Raw genomic sequence first — 24,200 nt, 5'->3', positions numbered from 1 at the left:
GACCCTGAGACAGTGTGACCCTGAGACAGTGTCCCTGACACATAGAGTGACCCTGAGACAGAGTGACCCTGAGACATTGTCCCTGAGACACAGAGTGACCCTGAGACGTTGTCCCTGAGACAGAGAGTGACCCTGACACAGAGAGTGTCCCTGACACAGAGTGACCCTGAGACATTTTCCCTGACACTCAGTGTCCCAGAGACAGTGTGTGACCCTGAGACAGAGTGACCCTGAGACAGTGTCCCTGACACACAGAGTGACCCTGGGACAGAGAGTGACCCTGAGACAGTGTCCCTGAGACAGAGTGACCCTGAGACAGAGAGTGACCCAGAGACAGTGTCCCTTTGACAGAGTGTCCCTGAGACAGAGAGTGACCCTGAGACAGTGTCCCTGAGACAGTGTCCCTGAGACAGAGTGTCCCTGAGACATTGTTCCTGAGACAGAGTGACCCTGAGACAGAGTGACCCTGAGACAGAGAATGTCCTGAGACAGAGAGTGTCCCTGAGACAGAGTGACCCTGAGACAGAGAGTGACCCTGACACACACAGTGTCCCTGAGACAGTGTGACCTTGAGACAGCGTCTCTTACGCACAGAGTGACCCTGAGACATTGTCCCTGAGACAGAGAGTGACCCTGACACAGAGAGTGACCCTGAGACAGAGAGTGTCCCTGAGACAGAGAGTGACCCTGAGACATTGTCGCTGAGACAGAGAGGTTCCCTGAGACAGAGAGTGACCCTGAGACAGAGTGACTCTGAGACAGAGTGTGACCCTAACACACACACTGACCCTGAGACAGAGTGAACCTGAGACAGAGAGTGACCCTGAGACAGTGTGACCCTGAGACAGTGTCCCTGACACATAGAGTGACCCTGAGACAGAGTGACCCTGAGACATTGTCCCTGAGACACAGAGTGACCCTGAGACGTTGTCCCTGAGACAGAGAGTGACCCTGACACAGAGAGTGTCCCTGACACAGAGTGACCCTGAGACATTTTCCCTGACACTCAGTGTCCCAGAGACAGTGTGTGACCCTGAGACAGAGTGACCCTGAGACAGTGTCCCTGACACACAGAGTGACCCTGGGACAGAGAGTGACCCTGAGACAGTGTCCCTGAGACACAGTGCCACGTGATAGAGAGTTGAGGAATAGGGAGAGAGAACAGTTAAATGCGTGGCTACAGGGATGGTGCAGGAGGGAGGGATTCCGGGATTTGGATAACTGGGGTTCTTTCTGGGGAAGGTGGGACCTCTATAAACAGGATGGTCTGCACCTGAACCTGAGGGGCACCAGTATCCTTGGGGGGAGGTTTGCTAGTGCTCTTGGGGGGGGTTTAAACTAACTCTGCAGGGGCATGGAAACCTAGACTGTAGCTTTAGGGTGCAGGACCTGGAGTGTAGGGAGGTTAGGAACATGGCATCAATCTCAAAGGAGGGTGCCTGTAAACAGGAAAGTGGCTTGAAGTGTGTATACTTCAATGTTGTGGCTATTACGGAGACATGGCTAGAACAGGGACAGGATTGGCTGTTGCAGGTTCCAGGGTTTAAATGTTTTAGTAGGGTCAGAGATGGGGGTAAAAGAGGGGGAGGTGTGGCATTGCTTGTCAAAGATCGTATTACAGCGGTGGAAAGGACGATGGATGAAAACTCGCCATCTGAGGTAGTTTGGGCTGAGGTTAGGAATAGGAAAGGTGAGGTCACCCTGTTAGGAGTTTTCTACAGGCCTCCTAATAGTCCTAGAGACGTAGAAGAAAGGATTGCGAGGATGATTAGGAGAAGAGTGAAAGTAATAGGGTGGTTGTTATGGGGGACTTTAACTTTCCTGATATTGACTGGGAAAGCTATAGCTCAAGTTCGTTAGATGGGTCAGTGTTTGTCCAATGTGTGCAGGAGGGTTTCCTGACACAATATGTAGGTAGGCCAACAAGAGGTGAGGCCATACTGGATTTGGTTCTGGGTAACGAACCAGGCCAGGTATTAGAATTGGAGGTAGGTGAGCACTTTGGGGACAGTGACCACAATTCGGTTACTTTTACTCTAGTGATGGAGAGGGATAAGTGTGCACTGCAGGGCAAGAGTTATAGCTGGGGGCAGGGAAATTATGATGCGGTGAGGCACGACCTAGGATGCGTGGCTTGGAAAAGTAGGCTTCAAGGCAAGGGCGTAATTGATATGTGGAGCTTGTTCAAGGAGCAACTATTGAGTGTCCTTGATAAGTATGTACCTGTCAGGCAGGGAGGAAAGGGTTGTGTGAGGGAGCCGTGGTTTAATAAGGAATTGGAATCCCTTGTTAAATGGAAGAGGGCGGCCTATGTAAAGATGAGGCGTGAAGGTTCAATTGGGGCGATTGAGAGTTATAAGGTAGCCAGGAAGGACCTGAAGAGAGAGCTAAGAGCAGCAAGGAGGGGAAATGAAAGGTCCTTAGTTGGTAGGATTAGGGAAAACCCAAAGGCTTTCTATAGGTATGTCAGGAATAAAACAATGACTAGGGTAGGAATAGGTCCAGTCAAGGATAGTAGTGGGAAGTTGCGTGTGGAGGCTGAAGAGATTGGGGAGACACTGAATGAATATTTTTTGTCAGTATTCAATCAGGAACAGGACATTGTTGTCAATGTGAGTACTGAGTCACAATTAAGTAGAATGGATGGCTTTGAGGTATGTAGAGAAGAGGTGTTGGAAATTCTGGAAAGGGTGAAAATAGATAAGTCCCCTGGGCCTGATGGCATTTATCCTAGGATTCTTTGGGAAGCAAGGGAGGAGATTGCAGAGCCATTGGCCTTGATTTTTATGTCCTCGTTGTCTACAGGAGTAGTGCCAGAAGATTGGAGGCTAGCAAATGTGGTTCCCTTGTTCAAAAAGGGGAGTAGGGATAACCCTAGTATCTATAGGCCGGTGAGTCTCACTTCTGTTGTGGGCAAAGTCTTAGAGAGAATTGTAAGGGATAGGATTTATGAACATCTGGATAGGAATAATGTGATCAAGGACAGTCAGCATGGTTTTGTGAAGGGCAGGTCGTGCCTCACAAACCTTATTGAATTCTTTGAGAAGGTGACTAAGGAGGTGGACGAGGGGAAAGCGGTAGATGTGGTGTATATGGATTTTAGTAAGGCGTTTGATAATGTTCCCCATGGTAGACTACTGCAAAAAATACGGAGGTATGGCATTGAGGGTGAGTTGGAGGTTTGGTTAGGAGTTGGCTGGCTGGAAGAAGACAGAGGGTAGTAGTTGATGGTAAAGGCTCATCTTGGAGTGCCGTTACTAGCGGTGTTCCGCAAGGATCTGTTTTGGGACCATTGCTGTTTGTCATTTTTATAAATGACCTGGAAGAGGGGTTAGAAGGTTGGGTGAGCAAGTTTGCGGATGATACGAAAGTCGGAGGAGTTGTTGACAGTGAGGAAGGATGTGGCAGGTTACAGCGGGATATAGATAAGCTGCAGAACTGGGCAGAAAGGTGGCAAATGGAGTTCAATGTAGCTAAGTGTGAGGTGATTCACTTTGGTAGGAGTAACAAAAAGATGGGGTACTGGGCTAATGGTCGGATACTTGGTAGTGTGGATGAGCAGAGGGATCTTGGTGTCCATGTACACAGATCTCTGAAAGTTGCCACCCAGGTAAATAGTGCGGTGAAGAAGGCATATGGCGTACTGGCTTTTATTGGTAGAGGAATTGAGTTCCGGAGTCCTGAGGTCATGTTGCAGTTGTATAAGACTCTGGTGCGGCCGCATCTGGAGTATTGTGTGCAGTTTTGGTCGCCATACTATAGGAAGGATGTGGAGGCACTGGAACGGGTGCAGAGGAGGTTTACCAGGATGTTGCCTGGTATGGTAGGAAGATCGTATGAGGAAAGGCTGAGGCACTTGGGGTTGTTTTCATTGGAGAAAAGGAGGTTTAGGGGTGACTTGATAGAGGTGTACAAGATGATTAGGGGTTTAGATAGGGTTGACCATGAGAACCTTTTTCCATGTATGGAGTCAGCTATTACAAGGGGTCATAGCTTTAAATTAAGGGGTGGTAGGTATAGGACAGATGTTAGGGGTAGGTTCTTTACTCAGCGAGTCGTGAGTTCATGGAATGCCCTGCCAGTAGCAGTGGTGGACTCTCCCTCTTTATGGGCATTTAAGCGGGCATTGGATAGGCATATGGAGGATAGTGGGCTAGTGTAGGTTAGGTGGGCTTGGATCGGCGCAACATCGAGGGCCAAAGGGCCTGTACTGCGCTGTATTTTTCTATGTTCTATGTATCCCTGAAACAGAGTGACCCATCGACAGAGTGTGTCCCTGAGACAGAGTGTGACGCTGAGACAGAGTGACCCTGACAGGGAGTGTCCCTGAGACAGAGTGTCCCTGAGACAAAGTGACCCTGAGACAGAGAGTGTCCCTGAGACAAAGTGACCCTGAGATACAGAGTGTCCCTGAGACAGAGTGTCCCTGAGACAAAGTGACCCTGAGACAGAGATTGTCCCTGAGACAAAGTGACCCTGAGACACAGAGTGTCCCTGAGACAGAGTGTCCCTGAGACAAAGTGACCCTGAGACAGAGAGTGTCCCTGAGACAGAGAGTGTCCCTGAGACAAAGTGACCCTGAGACAGAGTGTGTCCCTGAGGCAGAGTGACCCTGAGACAGATGTCCCAGAGACAGAGTGTGACGCTGAGACAGAGTAACCCTGACAGGGAGTGTCCCTGACACAGAATGACCCTGACACAGAATGACCCTGAGACAGTGTCCTTGATAGAGAGTGTCACTGAGACAGAGCATGTCCCTGACAGACAGTGTGTCCCTGACAGACTGAGTGACCCTGAGACAGAGTGACCCTGAGACACAAAGAGTGACCCCGAGATAGAGAGTGACACTGACAGAGAGTGATAATAACGGACTGTCTCTCTGATTCTCTCCTGAAGTGTGGCGATTCTCAAATACCTGGCGTGTAAATACAAGACACCCGACCACTGGTACCCGGCTGATCTCCAGAGGCGTGCCCGAGTGGATGAGTATCTGGCCTGGCAGCACATGACCGTTCGATATCAGGGAAGCAGGATGAAAATGTTCAGGGTAACATCACCAATGTCTTATAGGGAACACATATACGGGGGATTATCGGGGGATGTTTAATGGGGTTGATGGGGAATGTTTATTGGGGAGGACAGGAATGTTTCTTGGGGATTACAGGGGGATGGTTATTGGGGATTACAGGGGGATGTTTATTGGGGATTACAGGGGGATGTTAATGGGGTTGATGGGGAGTGTTTATTGGGGATTACACGAGGATGGTTATTGGGGATTACGGGGGGATGTTTATTGGGGATTACAGGGGGATGTTTATTGGGGATTACAGGGGCATGGTTATTGGGGATTACAGGGGGAGGGGTATTGGGGATTCCAGAGGGATGTTTATGGGGGATTACAGGGGGATGTTTATTGAGGATTACAGGGGCATGGTTATTGGGGATTACAGGGGGAGGGTTATTGGGGATTACAGGGAGAAGTTTATTGGGGATTATGAGGGATGTTTATTCGGGGATTACAGGGTGATGGTTATTGGGGTTTACAGGGGGATGGTTATTGGGATTACAGGGGGATATTTATTGGGCATTACTGCGGGATGTTTATTGGGGATTCCAGGGGGATGTTTACTGGGGATTACAGGGGGATGTTTATTGAGGATCACAGGGAGGCTTTTATTGGGGATTACAGGGGGATGGTTAATTGGGAATTACAGGGGGATTGTTATTGGGGACTGCAGGGGGATTCAAGGAACAGGAGAATCGACGTTTCGGGCATAAGCCCTTCTTCAGGAATCCTGAAGAAGGGCTTATGCCCGAAACGTCGATTCTCCTGTTCCTTGGATGCTGCCTGACCTGCTGCGCTTTTCCAGCTCTGATCTCCAGCATCTGCAGTCCTCTCTTTCTCCCCGATTGCAGGGGGATGTTTATTTGGGATTGCAGGGGGAGTGTTTATTGGGGATTACATGGGGATGGTTATTGTGGATTGCAGTGGGATGGTTATTGGGGATTACAGGGAGATGTTTATTGGGGATTACAGGGGAAGGTTTTTGGGGATTACAGGGGGATGTTAATTGGGGATTGCAGGGGGATGTTTATTTGGGATTGCAGGGGGATGGTTATTGGGGATTACAGGGGGATGTTTATTGGGGATTACAGGGGGATGGTTATTGGGTATTTCAGGGGAATGGATATTGGGGATTACAGGGGGAGTGTTTATTGGGGATTACAGGGGGATGGTTATTTGGGATTACAGGGGGATAGTTATTGGGGATTACAGGGGGGTGGTTATTGGGGATTACAGGGGGATGTTTATTCGGGGATTACAGGAGGATGGTTATTGGGTATTACAGAGGGAAGGTTATTGGGGAATCCAGGGGGAGAATTTATTGGGGATTACAGGGGATGTTTATTGGGGATTACAGGGGGATGGTTATTGGGGATTACAGGTGGATGTTTATTGGGGTTAACAGGAGGATGGTTATTGGGGATTCCAGGGGGAGAATTTATTGGGGATTACAGGGGATGTTTATTCGGGGATTACAGGAGGATGGTTATTGGGGATTACAAGGGGAAGGTTATTGGGGATTCCAGGGGGAGAATTTATTGGGGATTACAGGGGGATGTTTATTGTGGATTACAGGGGGATGTTAATTGGGATTACAGGGGGATGGTTATTGGGGATCACAGGGGGTTGGTTATTAGGGATCACAGGAGGTTGCTTTTTGGGGATAACGGGGTTGTTTATTGGGGATTACAGGGGGATGTTAATTGGGATTACAGGGGGATGGTTATTGGGTATTTCAGGGGAATGGATATTGGGGATTACAGGGGGAGTGTTTATTGGGGATTACAGGGGGATAGTTATTAGGGATTACAGGGGGGTGGTTATTGGGGATTATAGGGGGATGTTTATTCGGGGATTACAGGAGGATGGTTATTGGGGATTACAGGGGGAAGGTTATTGGGGATTCCAGGGGGAGAATTTATTGGGGATTTCAGGGGATGTATATTGGGGATTACAGGGGGATGTTTATTTGGGATTGCAGGGGGATGGTTAATGTGGATTGCAGTGGGATGGTTATTGGGGATTACAGGGGGATGTTTATTGGGGATTACAGGGGGATGTATATTGGGGATTACAGGGGATGTTTATCGGGGATTACAGGGGATGTTTATTGGGGATTACAGGGGGATGTATATTGGGGATTACAGGGGATGTTTATTGGGGTTAACAGGGGATGTTTATTGGGGATTACAGGGGTGTAGTTATTGCAGATTACAGGGGAGGGGTATAGGGGATTACAGGGGGTGTTTATTGGGGAATACAGGGTGATGGTTATTGGGGATTACAGGGGGATGGTTATTGGGGATTACATGGGGATGGTGTTTGAGGATTACATGGGGATGGTGTTTGGGGATTGCAGGGGGATGGTGTTTGGGGAATTACAGGGGGATGTTTTTTGGGGATTACAGGTGGATGGTTTTTTGGGGATTACAGGGAAATGGTTATTAGGGATTACAGGGGGGTGGTTATTGGGGATTATAGGGGGATGTTTATTCGGGGATTACAGGAGGATGGTTATTGGGGATTACAGGGGGAAGGTTATTGGGGATTCCAGGGGGAGAATTTATTGGGGATTACAGGGGATGTTTATTGGGGATTACAGGGGGATGTTTATTTGGGATTGTAGGGGAATGGTTAATGTGGATTGCAGTGGGATGGTTATTGGGGATTACAGGGGGATGTTTATTGGGGATTACAGGGGGATGTATATTGGGGATTACAGGGGATGTTTATCGGGGATTACAGGGGATGTTTATTGGGGATTACAGGGGAATGTATATTGGGGATTACAGGGGATGTTTATTGGGGATAACAGGGGATGTTTATTGGGGATTACAGGGGTGTAGTTATTGCGGATTACAGGGGGAGGGGTATAGGGGATTACAGGGGGTGTTTATTGGGGAATACAGGGTGATGGTTATTGGGGATTACAGGGGGATGGTTATTGGGGATTACATGGGGATGGTGTTTGAGGATTACATGGGGATGGTGTTTGGGGATTGCAGGGGGATGGTGTTTGGGGAATTACAGGGGGATGTTTTTTGGGGATTACAGGTGGATGGTTTTTTGGGGATTACAGGGAAATGGTTATTGGGGATTACAGGGGGGTGGTTATTGGGGATTACAGGGGGTGTTTATTAGTGATTACAGGGGGATGGTGATTTGGGGATTACAGGGGGATGTTTATTGGGATTGCAGTGGATGGTTAATGAGGATTACAGAGGATGTTTATTGGGGAATACAGCGGGATGATTATTGGTGATTACAGGGGGATGTTTAATTGTCGATTTCAGGGGGATGTTAATTGGGATTACAGGGGAATGGTTATTGGGGATTATCGGGGGATGGTTATTGAGGATTACAGGGGAATGTTTATTGGGGATTACAGGGGATGTTTATTGGGGATTACAAGGGGATGGTTATTGGGTATTACATGGGGATAGTTATTGGCGATTACAGGGGGATGGTTATTGGGGATTACCGGGGGTGTTTATTGGGGATTACAGGGGGGTGTTTATTGGGGATTACAGGGGAGTGTTTATTGGGGATTACAGGGGGTGTTTATTGGGGATGACAGGGGGATGTTTATTGGGGATTACAGGGGGATGTATATTGGGGATTACAGGGGATGTTTATCGGGGATTACAGGGGATGTTTATTGGGGATTACAGGGGAATGTATATTGGGGATTACAGGGGATGTTTTTTGGGGATAACAGGGGGATGTTTATTTGGGATTGCAGGGGGATGGTTAATATGGATTGCAGTGGGATGGTTATTGGGGATTACAGGGGGATGTTTATTGGGGATTACAGGGGGATGTATATTGGGGATTACACGGGGTTGATTATAGGGGATTACAGGGGCGTGGTTATTGGGGATTACAGGTGGAGGGGTATTGGGGATTACAGGATGATGGTTATTGGGGATTACAGGGGAATGGTTATTGGGGATTGCAGGGGGTGTTTATTTGGGATTACAGGAAGATGGTTATTGGGGAATACAGGGGGATGCTTAATGGGGATTACAGGAGGGTGTTTATTGGGGATTACAGGGGATGTTTATTGGGGATTACAAGGGGATGGTTATTGGCGATTACAGGGGGATGGTTATTGGGGATTACCGGGGGTGTATATTGGGGAATACAGGGGGTGTTTATTGGGGATTACAGGGGAATGTTTATTGGGGATTACAGGGGGTGTTTATTGGGTATTATAGGAGAATGGTTATTGGGGATTATGGGGATGTCTATTGGGGATTACAGGGGACTATGTATTGGGGATTACAGGGGGATGTTCATCCGGGAAATACAGGGGGATGTTTATTGGGGATTACAGGGGGATGGTGTTTGGGGATTACAGGGGGATGGTGTTTGGGGATTACAGGGGGATGGTTATTGAGGATTACAGGGGAATGGTGTTTGGGGATTACAGGGGGTGTTTATTTGGGATTACAGGAAGATGGTTATTGGGGAATACAGGGGGATGCTTAATGGGGATTACAGGAGGGTGTTTATTGGGGGATTACAGGGGGCAGGTTATTGCGGATAACAGGGGTAGTGTTTATTGGGGATTACGGGGGATGTTTATTGGGGATTACAGGTTGATAGTTATTTGAGATTACAGGGGGTTGGTTATTGGGGATTACAGGGGGATGGTTATTGCGATTTCAGGAAGATTGTTATTGGCGATTAGTGGGGGATGGTTATTGTGATTTCAGGGGGATAGTTATTGGGGATTACAGGGGATGGTTTTGGCGATTACCGGGGGGAGTTTGTTGGGTATTACAGGTGGATATTTATTGAGGATTACAGGTGGATATTTATTGGAGATTAGAGGGGGTGTTTATTGGGGATTATAGGGGGATGGTTATTGGAGATTACGGGGTGTGTTTATAGGGGATTACAGGGGGATGTTTATTGGGGATTACATGGGGATGGTGTATGGGGATTACAGGGGGATGATGTTTGGGGATTACAGGGAGACGGTTATTGGGGATTACAGGGGAATGTTTATTGGGGTTTACAGGTGGATATTTATTGGGGATCACAGGGGGATATTTATTGGAGATGATAGGGGGTGTTTATTGGGGATTATAGGGGGATGGTTATTGGGGATTACAGTGGGATGGTTATTGGGTATTACAGGGGGATATTTAGTGGGGATTACAGCGAGATGTTTATTGGGGATTACAGGGGGATATTTAGTGGGGATTACAGCGGGGTGTTTATTGGGGATTACAAGGGGATATTTAGTGGGGATTACAGCGGGATGTTTATTGGGGATTACAGGGGGATATTTAGTGGGGATTACAGCGGGGTGTTTATTGGGGATTACAAGAAGATATTTAGTGGGGATTACAGCGGAATGTTTATTGGGGATTACATGGGGTTGGTGTTTGGGGATTACAGGGGGATGGTGTTTGGGGATTACAGGGGGATGGTTATTGTGGATTACAGGGGAATGTTTATTGGGGATTACAGGGGTATGTTTATTGGGGATCACAGGGGGATATTTGGTGGGGATTACAGGGGTATGTTTATTGGGGATAACAGGGGGATGTTTATTATTTAGTGCGGATTTCAGGGGGATGTTTATTGGGGATTACAGGGGGATGGTTATTGAGGATTACATGGGGATGGTGTTTGGGGATGACATGGGGATGGTGTTTGGGGATTGCAGGGGGATGGTTTCTGGGATTACATGGGGATGGTTATTGGGATTACAGGGGCATGATTATTGGGGATTAAAGTGGGATGGTTATTGGGGTTTACAAGGGGATGGTTTTGGGGGATTACAGAGGTATAGTTATTGGGATTACATGGGGATGTTTATTGGGGATTACACGGGGATGGTGTTTGGGGATTACAGGGAGATGTATATTGGGGATTACAGGGGGAGGGGTATTGCGATTTCAGGGGGATAGTTATTGGGGATTACAGGGGCTGGTTTTTGGCGATGACAGGGGGGAGTTTATTGGGTTTTACAGGTGGATATTTATTGGGGATTACAGGGGGATATTTATTGGAGATTAGAGGGGGTGTTTATTTACTGGGGATTATAGGGGTATGGTTATTGGGGATTATGGGGTGTGTTTATTGGGGATTACAGGGGGATGTTTATTGGGGATTACAGGGGAATGTTTATTGGGGATTACAGGGGGATATTTAGTGGGGATTACAGGGGGATGTTTATTGGGGATTACAGGGGGATGTTTATTGGGGATTACATGGGGATGGTGTTTGGGGATTACAGAGGGATGGTGTTTGGGGATTACAGGGGAATGTTTATTGGGGATTACAGGGGAATGTTTATTGGGGATCACAGGGGGATATTTGATGGGGATTACAGGGGAACGTTTATTGGGGATAACAGGGGATATTTATGATTTAGTGCGGATTTCAGGGGGATGTTTATTGGGGATTACAGGGGGATGGTTATTGGGGATTACATGGGGATGGTGTTTGGGGATTACATGGGGATGTTGTTTGGGGATTACAGGGGGATGGTTATTGGGGATTACATGGGGATAGTTATTGGCGATTACAGGGGGATGGTTATTGGGGATTACCGGGGGTGTTTATTGGGGATTACAGGGGAATGTTTATTGGGGATTACAGGGGGTGTTTATTGGGTATTATAGGAGAATGGTTATTGGGGATTATGGGGATGTCTATTGGGGATTACAGGGGACTATGTATTGGGGATTACAGGGGGATGTTCATCCGGGAAATACAGGGGGATGTTTATTGGGGATTACAGGGGGATGGTGTTTGGGGATTACAGGGGGATGGTGTTTGGGGATTACAGGGGGATGGTTATTGAGGATTACAGGGGAATGGTGTTTGGGGATTACAGGGGGTGTTTATTTGGGATTACAGGAAGATGGTTATTGGGGAATACAGGGGGATGCTTAATGGGGATTACAGGAGGGTGTTTATTGGGGGATTACAGGGGGCAGGTTATTGCGGATAACAGGGGTAGTGTTTATTGGGGATTACGGGGGATGTTTATTGGGGATTACAGGTTGATAGTTATTTGAGATTACAGGTGGATGGTTATTGGGGATTACAGGGGGATGGTTATTGCGATTTCAGGAAGATTGTTATTGGGGATTAGTGGGGGATGGTTATTGCGATTTCAGGGGGATAGTTATTGGGGATTACAGGGGATGGTTTTGGCGATTACCGGGGGGAGTTTGTTGGGTATTACAGGTGGATATTTATTGAGGATTACAGGTGGATATTTATTGGAGATTAGAGGGGGTGTTTATTGGGGATTATAGGGGGATGGTTATTGGAGATTACGGGGTGTGTTTATAGGGGATTACAGGGGGATGTTTATTGGGGATTACAGGGGAATGTTTATTGGGGATTACAGGGGGATGTTTATTGGGGATTACATGGGGATGGTGTATGGGGATTACAGGGGGATGATGTTTGGGGATTACAGGGAGACGGTTATTGGGGATTACAGGGGAATGTTTATTGGGGTTTACAGGTGGATATTTATTGGGGATCACAGGGGGATATTTATTGGAGATGATAGGGGGTGTTTATTGGGGATTATAGGGGGATGGTTATTGGGGATTACAGTGGGATGGTTATTGGGTATTACAGGGGGATATTTAGTGGGGATTACAGCGAGATGTTTATTGGGGATTACAGGGGGATATTTAGTGGGGATTACAGCGGGGTGTTTATTGGGGATTACAAGGGGATATTTAGTGGGGATTACAGCGGGATGTTTATTGGGGATTACAGGGGGATATTTAGTGGGGATTACAGCGGGGTGTTTATTGGGGATTACAAGAAGATATTTAGTGGGGATTACAGCGGAATGTTTATTGGGGATTACATGGGGTTGGTGTTTGGGGATTACAGGGGGATGGTGTTTGGGGATTACAGGGGGATGGTTATTGTGGATTACAGGGGAATGTTTATTGGGGATTACAGGGGTATGTTTATTGGGGATCACAGGGGGATATTTGGTGGGGATTACAGGGGTATGTTTATTGGGGATAACAGGGGGATGTTTATTATTTAGTGCGGATTTCAGGGGGATGTTTATTGGGGATTACAGGGGGATGGTTATTGAGGATTACATGGGGATGGTGTTTGGGGATGACATGGGGATGGTGTTTGGGGATTGCAGGGGGATGGTTTCTGGGATTACATGGGGATGGTTATTGGGATTACAGGGGCATGATTATTGGGGATTAAAGTGGGATGGTTATTGGGGTTTACAAGGGGATGGTTTTGGGGGATTACAGAGGTATAGTTATTGGGATTACATGGGGATGTTTATTGGGGATTACACGGGGATGGTGTTTGGGGATTACAGGGAGATGTATATTGGGGATTACAGGGGGAGGGGTATTGCGATTTCAGGGGGATAGTTATTGGGGATTACAGGGGCTGGTTTTTGGCGATGACAGGGGGGAGTTTATTGGGTTTTACAGGTGGATATTTATTGGGGATTACAGGGGGATATTTATTGGAGATTAGAGGGGGTGTTTATTTACTGGGGATTATAGGGGTATGGTTATTGGGGATTATGGGGTGTGTTTATTGGGGATTACAGGGGGATGTTTATTGGGGATTACAGGGGAATGTTTATTGGGGATTACAGGGGGATATTTAGTGGGGATTACAGGGGGATGTTTATTGGGGATTACAGGGGGATGTTTATTGGGGATTACATGGGGATGGTGTTTGGGGATTACAGAGGGATGGTGTTTGGGGATTACAGGGGAATGTTTATTGGGGATTACAGGGGAATGTTTATTGGGGATCACAGGGGGATATTTGATGGGGATTACAGGGGAACGTTTATTGGGGATAACAGGGGGATATTTATGATTTAGTGCGGATTTCAGGGGGATGTTTATTGGGGATTACAGGGGGATGGTTATTGGGGATTACATGGGGATGGTGTTTGGGGATTACATGGGGATGTTGTTTGGGGATTACAGGGGGATGGTTATTGGGGATTACATGGGGATAGTTATTGGCGATTACAGGGGGATGGTTATTGGGGATTACCGGGGGTGTTTATTGGGGATTACAGGGGAATGTTTATTGGGGATTACAGGGAGTGTTTATTGGGGATGACAGGGGAATGGTTATTGCGGATTACAGGGGGTGTTTATTGGGGATGACAGGGGGATGGTTATTGGGGATTACAGGGGGTGTTTATTGGGGAATACAGGGGGATGGTTATTGGGGATTACAGGGAGATGGTTATTGGGGATTATGGGGGTGTCTATTGGGGATTACAGGGGGATGTTTATTGGGATTACAGGGGACTATGTATTGGGGATTACAGGGGGATGATTATTGGGGATTACAGGGGGATGTTTATTGGGATTACAGGGGACTATGTATTGTGGATTACAGGGGGATGTTCATTGGGGATTACAGGGGGATATTTGATGGGGATTACAGGGGAATGTTTATTGGGGATAACAGGGGGATATTTATGATTTAGTGCGGATTTCAGGGGGATGTTTATTGGGGATTACAGGGTTATAGTTATTGGGATTACATGGGGATGTTTATTGGGGATTACACGGGGATGGTGTTTGGGGATTACAGGGGGATGTATATTGGGGATTACAGGGGGCGGGGTATTGCTATTTCAGGTGGATATTTATTGGGGATTACAGGGGGATATTTATTGGAGATTAGAGGGGGTGTTTATTTACTGGGGATTATAGGGGTATGGTTATTGGGGATTACAGGGGGATATTTAGTGGGGATTACAGGGGGATGTTTATTGGGGATTACAGGGGAATGTTTATTGGGGATTACATGGGGATGGTGTTTGGGGATTACAGGGGAATGTTTATTGGGGATTACAGGGGAATGTTTATTGGGGATCACAAGGGGATATTTGATGGGGATTACAGGGAAATGTTTATTGGGGATAACAGGGGGATATTTATGATTTAGTGCGGATTTCAGGGGGATGTTTATTGGGGATTACAGGGGGATGGTTATTGGGGATTAATTGGGGATGGTGTTTGGGGATTACATGGGGATGGTGTTTGGGGATTACAGGGGGATGTATATTGGGGATTACAGGGGGAGGGGTATTGCGATTTCAGGTGGATATTTATTGGGGATTACAGGGGGATATTTATTGGAGATTAGAGGGGGTGTTTATTTACTGGGGATTATAGGGGTATGTTTATTGGGGATTACAGGGGGATATTTAGTGGGGATTACAGGGGGATGTTTATTGGGGATTACAGGGGAATGTTTATTGGGGATTACATGGGGATGGTGTTTGGGGATTACAGGGGAATGTTTATTGGGGATTACAGGGGAATGTTTATTGGGGATCACAAGGGGATATTTGATGGGGATTACAGGGGAATGTTTATTGGGGATAACAGGGGGATATTTATGATTTAGTGCGGATTTAAGGGGGATGTTTATTGGGGATTACAGGGGAATGTTTATTGGGGATTACAGGGAGTGTTTATTGGGGATGACAGGGGAATGGTTATTGCGGATTACAGGGGGTGTTTATTGGGGATGACAGGGGGATGGTTATTGGGGATTACAGGGGGTGTTTATTGGGGAATACAGGGTGATGGTTATTGGGGATTACAGGTAGATGGTTATTGGGGATTATGGGGGTGTCTATTGGGGATTACAGGGCGATGTTTATTGGGATTACAGGGGACTATGTATTGGGGATTACAGGGGGATGTTTATTGTGGATTACAGGGGGATGTTCATTGGGGATTACAGGGGGATGTTTATTGGGGACTACAGGGGAATGTTTATTGGGGATCACAGGGGGATATTTGATGGGGATTACAGGGGAATGTTTATTGGGGATAACAGGGGGATATTTATGATTTAGTGCGGATTTCAGGGGGATGTTTATTGGGGTTTACAGGGGGATGGTTATTGGGGATTACATGGGGATGGTGTTTGGGGATTACATGGGGATGGTGTTTGGGGATTACAGGGGGATGTATATTGGGGATTACAGGGGGAGGGGTATTGCGATTTCAGGTGGATATTTATTGGGGATTACAGGGGGATATTTATTGGAGATTAGAGGGGGTGTTTATTTACTGGGGATTATAGGGGTATGGTTATTGGGGATTACAGGGGGATATTTAGTGGGGATTACAGGGGGATGTTTATTGGGGATTACAGGGGGATGGTGTTTGTGGATTACAGGGGGATGTTTATTGGGGATTACAGGGGAATGTTTATTGGGGATTACTTGGGGATGGTGTTTGGGGATTACAGGGGAATGTTTATTGGGGATTACAGGGGAATGTTTATTGGGGATCACAAGGGGATATTTGATGGGGATTACAGGGGAATGTTTATTGGGGATAACAGGGGGATATTTATGATTTTGTGCGGATTTCAGGGCGATGTTTATTGGGGATTACAGGGGGATGGTTATTGGGGATTACATGGGGATGGTGTTTGGGGATTACATGGGGATGGTGTTTGGGGATTACAGGGGGATGTATATTGGGGATTACAGGGGGAGGGGTATTGCGATTTCAGGTGGATATTTATTGGGGATTACAGGGGGATATTTATTGGAGATTAGAGGGGGTGTTTATTTACTGGGGATTATAGGGGTATGGTTATTGGGGATTACAGGGGGATATTTAGTGGGGATTACAGGGGGATGTTTATTGGGGATTACAGGGGAATGTTTATTGGGGATTACATGGGGATGGTGTTTGGGGATTACAGGGGAATGTTTATTGGGGATTACAGGGGAATGTTTATTGGGGATCACAAGGGGATATTTGATGGGGATTACAGGGGAATGTTTATTGGGGATAACAGGGGGATATTTATGATTTAGTGCGGATTTCAGGGGGATGTTTATTGGGGATTACAGGGGAATGTTTATTGGGGATTACAGGGAGTGTTTATTGGGGATTACACGGGGATGGTGTTTGGGGATTACAGGGGGACATATATTGGGGATTACAGGGGGAGGGTTATTGCGATTTCAGGTGGATATTTATTGGGGATTACAGGGGGATATTTATTGGAGATTAGAGGGGGTGTTTATTTACTGGGGATTATAGGGGTATGTTTATTGGGGATTACAGGGGGATATTTAGTGGGGATTACAGGGGGATGTTTATTGGGGATTACAGGGGAATGTTTACTGGGGATTACATGGGGATGGTGTTTGGGGATTACAGGGGAATGTTTATTGGGGATTACAGGGGAATGTTTATTGGGGATCACAAGGGGATATTTGATGGGGATTACAGGGGAATGTTTATTGGGGATAACAGGGGGATATTTATGATTTTGTGCGGATTTCAGGGCGATGTTTATTGGGGATTACAGGGGGATGGTTATTGGGGATTACATGGGGATGGTGTTTGGGGATTACATGGGGATGGTGTTTGGGGATTACAGGGGGATGTATATTGGGGATTACAGGGGGAGGGGTATTGCGATTTCAGGTGGATATTTATTGGGGATTACAGGGGGATATTTATTGGAGATTAGAGGGGGTGTTTATTTACTGGGGATTATAGGGGTATGGTTATTGGGGATTACAGGGGGATATTTAGTGGGGATTACAGGGGGATGTTTATTGGGGATTACATGGGGATGGTGTTTGGGGATTACAGGGGAATGTTTATTGGGGATTCCAAGGGGATATATGATGGGGATTACAGGGGAATGTTTATTGGGGATAACAGGGGGATATTTATGATTTAGTGCGGATTTCAGGGGGATGTTTATTGGGGATTACAGGGGAATGTTTATTGGGGATTACAGGGAGTGTTTATTGGGGATGACAGGGGAATGGTTATTGCGGATTACAGGGGGTGTTTATTGGGGATGACAGGGGGATGGTTATTGGGGATTACAGGGGGTGTTTATTGGGGAATACAGGGTGATGGTTATTGGGGATTACAGGGAGATGGTTATTGGGGATTATGGGGGTGTCTATTGGGGATTACAGGGGGATGTTTATTGGGATTGCAGTGGATGGTTAATGGGGATTACAGAGGATGTTTATTGGGGAATACAGCGGGATGATTATTGGGGATTACAGGGGGATGTTTATTGTCGATTTCAGGGGGATGTTAATTGGGATTACAGGGGAATGGTTATTGGGGATTATCGGGGGATGGTTATTGAGGATTACAGGGGAATGTTTATTGGGGATTACAGGGGATGTTTATTGGGGATTACAAGGGGATGGTTATTGGGTATTACATGGGGATAGTTATTGGCGATTACAGGGGGATGGTTATTGGGGATTACCGGGGGTGTTTATTGGGGATTACAGGGGAATGTTTATTGGGGATTACAGGGGGTGTTTATTGGGGATGACAGGGGGATGTTTATTGTGGATTACAGGGGTATGTATATTGGGGATTACAGGGGATGTTTATCGGGGATTACAGGGGATGTTTATTGGGGATTACAGGGGAATGTATATTGGGGATTACAGGGGATGTTTTTTGGGGATAACAGGGGGATGTTTATTTGGGATTGCAGGGGGATGGTTAATGTGGATTGCAGTGGGATGGTTATTGGGGATTACAGGGGGATGTTTATTGGGGATTACAGAGGGATGTATATTGGGGATTACAGGGGATGTTTTTTGGGGATAACAGGGGGATGTTTATTTGGGATTGCAGGGGGATGTTTATTTGGGATTGTAGGGGGATGGTTAATGTGGATTGCAGTGGGATGGTTATTGGGGATTACAGGGGGATGTTTATTGGTGATTACAGGGGGATGTATATTGGGGATTACAGGGGATGTTTATTGGGGATTACAGGGGATGTTTATTGGGGATTACAGGGGGATGTTTATTTGGGATTGTAGGGGGATGGTTAATGTGGATTGCAGGGGGATGGTTATTGGGGATTACAGGGGGATGTTTATTGGTGATTACAGGGGGATGTATATTGGGGATTACAGGGGATGTTTATCGGGGATTACAGGGGATGTTTATTGGGGATTACAGGGGAATGTATATTGGGGATTACAGGGGATGTTTATTGGGGATAACAGGGGATGTTTATTGGGGATTACAGGGGTGTAGTTATTGCGGATTACAGGGGGAGGGGTATAGGGGATTCCAGGGGGTGTTTATTGGGGAATACAGGGTGATGGTTATTGGGGATTACAGGGGGATGGTTATTGGGGATTACATGGGGATGGTGTTTGAGGATTACATGGGGATGGTGTTTGGGGATTGCAGGGGGATGGTGTTTGGGGAATTACAGGGGGATGTTTTTTGGGGATTACAGGTGGATGGTTTTTTGGGGATTACAGGGAAATGGTTATTGGGGATTACATGGAGATGTTTATAAGGGATTACAGGGGGGTGGTTATTGGGGATTATAGGGGGATGTTTATTCGGGGATGACAGGAGAATGGTTATTGGGGATTACAGGCGGAAGGTTATTGGGGATTCCAGGGGGAGAATTTATTGGGGATTACAGGGGATGTTTATTGGGGATTACAGGGGGATGTTTATTTGGGATTGTAGGGGGATTGTTAATGTGGATTGCAGTGGGATGGTTATTGGGGATTACAGGGGGATGTTTATTGGTGATTACAGGCGGATGGTTATTGGGTATTACCGGGGGTGTTTATTGGGGATTACAGGGGGGTGTTTATTGGGGATTACCGGGGGTGTTTATTGGGGATTACAGGGGGGTGTTTATTGGGGATTACATGGGGATAGTTATTGGCGATTACAGGGGGATGGTTATTGGGGATTACCGGGGGTGTTTATTGGGGATTACAGGGGGGTGTTTATTGGGGATTACAGGGGAATGTTTATTGGGGATTACAGGGGGTGTTTATTGGGGATGACAGGGGGATGTTTATTGGGGATTACAGGGGGATGTATATTGGGGATTACAGGGGATGTTTATCGGGGATTACAGGGGATGTTTATTGGGGATTACAGGGGAATGTATATTGGGGATTACAGGGGATGTTTTTTGGGGATAACAGGGGGATGTTTATTTGGGATTGCAGGGGGATGGTTAATGTGGATTGCAGTGGGATGGTTATTGGGGATTACAGGGGGATGTTTATTGGGGATTACAGGGGGATGTATATTGGGGATTACAGGGGATGTTTATCGGGGATTACAGGGGATGTTTATTGGGGATTACAGGGGGATGTATATTGGGGATTACAGGGGATGCTTATTGGGGATAACAGGGGATGTTTATTGGGGATTACAGGGGTGTAGTTATTGCGGATTACAGGGGAGGGGTATAGGGGATTACAGGGGGTGTTTATTGGGGAATACAGGGTGATGGTTATTGGGGATTACAGGGGGATGGTTATTGGGGATTACATGGGGATGGTGTTTGAGGATTACATGGGGATGGTGTTTGGGGATTGCAGGGGGATGGTGTTTTTAGGGAATTACAGGGGGATGTTTTTTGGGGATTACAGGTGGATGGTTTTTTGGGGATTACAGGGAAATGGTTATTGGGGATTACATGGAGATGTTTATTAGGGATTACAGGGGGGTGGTTATTGGGGATTATAGGGGGATGGTTATTGGGGATTACAGTTGAATCTTTATTGGGGATTACAGGAGGATATTTAGTGGGGATTACAGCGGGATGTTTATTGGGGATTACAAGGGGATATTTTGTGCGGATTACAGGGGAATGTTTATTGGGGATTACAGGGGGATGTTTAGTGAGGATTACAGGGGGATGTTTACTGGGGATTACAGGGGGATGGTTATTGGGGATCACATGGGGATGGTGTTTGGGGATTACATGGGGATGGTGTTTGGGGATTACAGGGGGATGGTGTTTGTGGATTACAGGGGGATGGTTATTGAGGATTACAGGGGAATGTTTATTGGGGATTACAGGGCAATGTTTATTGGGGATCACGGGGATATTTGGTGGGGATAACAAGGGAATCTTTATTGGGGATAACGGGGATATTTATTATTTAGTGCGGATTTCAGGGGGATGTTCATTGGGGATTGCTGGGGGATGGTTATTGAGGATTACATTGGGATGGCGTTTGGGGATTGCAGGGGGATGATTATTGGGGATTGCAGGGGGATGTTTTTTGAGGATTACATGGGGATGGTGTTTGAGGATTACATGGGGATGGTTTTTTGGGGATTGCAGGGGGATGGTTATTGGGGATTACAGGGGGATGGTGTTTGGGGATTACAGGGGGGTGTTCTTTGGGGATTACAGGGGGTGTTTTTTGGTGACAGTGCTTGCCTTTTATTTAGTTCATCGCTCAAACAGGCAACTTGAATTTGGGGTGGAAGAAATAAACTGGCTTCTTGCACAGTGGCATTTGCGCAGCGAAAACGTCCAGAGGGACGGGGGAAACTTTCGATTTACAAAACCCTTATAGAACTCTGTAATTCAAAATAGCGCTACCGGTTTGTCAAATGGAGGGTTATATTTCGTATTTACATTCTCAAGAAGCCTGGCAACATGTAAATGAGTTCGAAACTTCCCCGAACACAACTGTAGGGCCCTGCTCTGCCCATGATCCTCAGGGCAGTGGTTGACCTCCTGTGAGTGAACCTTGACCTGGTGCCCTCTCCTCATGTGTTTGCCCCCAGGGCCTGTTGCCGGTTTTAACTGGGCAGCCAGTGCCCAAGGACAGAATGGACGAGGCCGTACAGGATCTGCACACAGCCATCCAGATCTTTGAGGACACCTTCCTGCAGGACAGACCGTACATCGCAGGACAGGAAGTATCCCTGGCTGACCTGGTCGCTCTCGTCGCTCTGATGCAGGTGAGAGAATCGGAACTGGGGTCGATCACATTTCCAACTGATCAGGTGAATCCTCCGACAGACCAATTCAATTGGATAGATGCAGATCGTTTTCCAAGAATTGGAATTATAAACATGTCCCACACATCATTCCCCTCCTTCCTCATTGGTTTCAGCTGCCATTGAACATAGTGGGGAGATAATGGCATGATCACTGGCCTGTTAATCCAGAGACCCACGTGATGTTCCGGGGACCTCGGTTCAAATCCCACCGTGGCACATGGTGGAATTTGAAGTCAAACCTGGAATTAAGACTTTATCAATGATCGTGATTGGATGGCCAGGAAAAACCCATCTGGGTTTCCTATTGGGCCACACCGGTGGCTCAGTGGTTAGCATTGCTGCCTCACAGCACCAGGGTCCCAGGTTCGATCCCAGCCTCGGGCGACTGTCTGTGTGGAGTTTGCACATTCTCCCCGTGTCTGCGAGGGTTTCCTCCGGGTCTCCTGTTTCCTCCCACAGGCCAAAGATGTGCGGGTTGGGTGAATGGGCCATGTTAAATTGCCCGTAGTGTTGGTGCATTAGTCAGAGGGTAATGGGACTGGGTGGGTTACTCGTCGGAGGGTCGGTGTGGACTAGTTGGGCTGAAGGGCCTGTTTCCACACTGTAGGGAATCTAATCATATTCCGTTGGTAGTAAGAGTTAGACATGTGTGTGCTCAGTGATTGTTCACTCCCCCTTTGACCTGGAAGTCCCAAAGCACAGATCTCCTATTCCCCCCTCCCCCTGGTCCTGGTCTCTGACTGCTCTCCAAAATGACCTCCCACCGGCCTTGCCTTTTCCCATTCCCTGCACAATCCACTCGCTGTTTTACAGGATCCTTTCTGTTTGGTTGGTAAGTTGCTTTATATCACAGCACCAGAGGAACACTCCTGTCTCTCGATTCTCACACTCCCTTACACTCTCGGTCTGACAATCCCACCATCACCAACAAACACAGCCCCTCACCCACAAGGAATGGTTATGTTGTCCCGGTCACCTTTAGAATGAGGATTCAGGTTTGTTGGCACGAAGCCTGAGGTACAGGGATATGGAGTACACTGAAAGGTTTACAATCTCACCATTCCCTGTGCCCCTTCAGGGAAAAATGTATCTCGGTACAAAACCAAAGGTATGGAGTCGATAAACAAGGAAATAAAGTTACAGGGTCAACCCGACAGTCCCTTCCTCAGAGCGAAGCCAAGCCGAGCACATACTCCCCACGAGGGCTTCGGGGTCCTCCAGCCTCAACAACCTGCTCCCACCCCTCACCTTCCACCCACAGGGCACTGAGCTCACTCCCTCCCTCTCTCCATCACCCTCTCCCTCTCTCCCTCGCTCTCTCCCTCTCCCCCTCACTCTCTCCCCCTCACCCTCTCATTCTCTCCCTCACTCTCTCCCTCTCCCTCTCCCCCTCACCTTCTCCCCCTCACCCTCTCCCTCTCTCCCTCCCTCTCTCCATCACCCTCTCCCTCTCTCCCTCGCTCTCTCCCTCTCCCCCTCACTCTCTCCCCCTCACCCTCTCATTCTCTCCCTCACTCTCTCCCTCTCCCTCTCCCCCTCACCTTCTCCCCCTCACCCTCTCCCTCTCTCCCTCACTCTCTCCCTCCCTGCCTCGCTCCCTCCCTCTCCCTCGCTCTCTCCCTCTCTCCCTCTCCCCCTCACTCTCTCCCCCTCACCCTCTCCCTCTCTCCCTCGCTCTCTCCTTCTTCCCCTCTCCCTCTCCCTCACGCTCTCCCTCTCTCCCTCGCGCTCTCCCTCTCCCCCTCTCCCCCTCCCCCTCTCCCCCTCTCCCTCTCTCCCTCCCTCTCTCCCTCCCTCTCTCCCTCTCCCCCTCACTCTCTCCCTCTCTCTCCCTCTCTCCCTCTCTCCCTCTCTCCCTCGCTCTCTCCCTCTCCCCCTCGCTCTTCCCCCTCTCCCTCTCCTTCTCCCTCTCTTCCTCGCTCTCTCCCTCTCCTCCTCTCCCCCTCTCCCTCTCCCCCTCTCCCTCTCCCCCTCTCCCTCTCCCTCTCCCCCTCCCCCTCTCTATCTCCCCCTCGCTCTCTCCCTCTCTCCCTCTCCTTCTCCCTCTCTCCTCGCTCTCCCCCTCTCTCCCTCACTCTCTCCCTCTCTCCCTTGCTCTCCCCCCTCCCCCTTGCTCTCTCCCCCTCCCCCTCGCACTCTTCCTCTCCCCGTCACGCTCTCCCTCTCCCCCTCGCTCTCTTCCTCTCCTTCTCTCCCTCTCTCTCCCCCTCTCCCCCTCGCTCTCCCCTCTCTCCCTCGCTCACCTCATCTCCCCCTCACTCTCTCCCTCTCTCCCTCTCACTCTGTCCCTCTCTCCCTCGCTCTCCCCCTCTC

The 24,200-nt window shown here is 47.9% G+C and overlaps 1 protein-coding gene across 2 annotated transcripts in view; it reads left to right on the top strand.

The window, feature by feature from the left end:
- The window catches only part of LOC148145764 (glutathione S-transferase theta-1-like), a 49,126-nt gene that overhangs the window by 21,333 nt on the left and 3,593 nt on the right, over positions 1-24,200 (top strand). Inside the window, exons 3-4 of one of the 2 annotated variants that reach the window (XM_088000231.1) lie at positions 4,897-5,047; positions 21,669-21,845. In XM_088000231.1, coding sequence (XP_087856357.1) covers positions 4,897-5,047; positions 21,669-21,845 — 328 coding nt within the window. The remainder of the gene's footprint in view (positions 1-4,896; positions 5,048-21,668; positions 21,846-24,200) is intronic. The other variant, XM_088000232.1, reaches the window with a different exon arrangement.

Source organism: Chiloscyllium plagiosum, unplaced genomic scaffold (genome assembly GCF_037043375.1).
Source record: "Chiloscyllium plagiosum isolate Xiang-an unplaced genomic scaffold, Cpla_swu_hap1 HiC_scaffold_24, whole genome shotgun sequence".
NCBI lineage: Eukaryota > Metazoa > Chordata > Chondrichthyes > Orectolobiformes > Hemiscylliidae > Chiloscyllium > Chiloscyllium plagiosum.
This window is presented reverse-complemented; position numbering and strand designations above follow the sequence as displayed.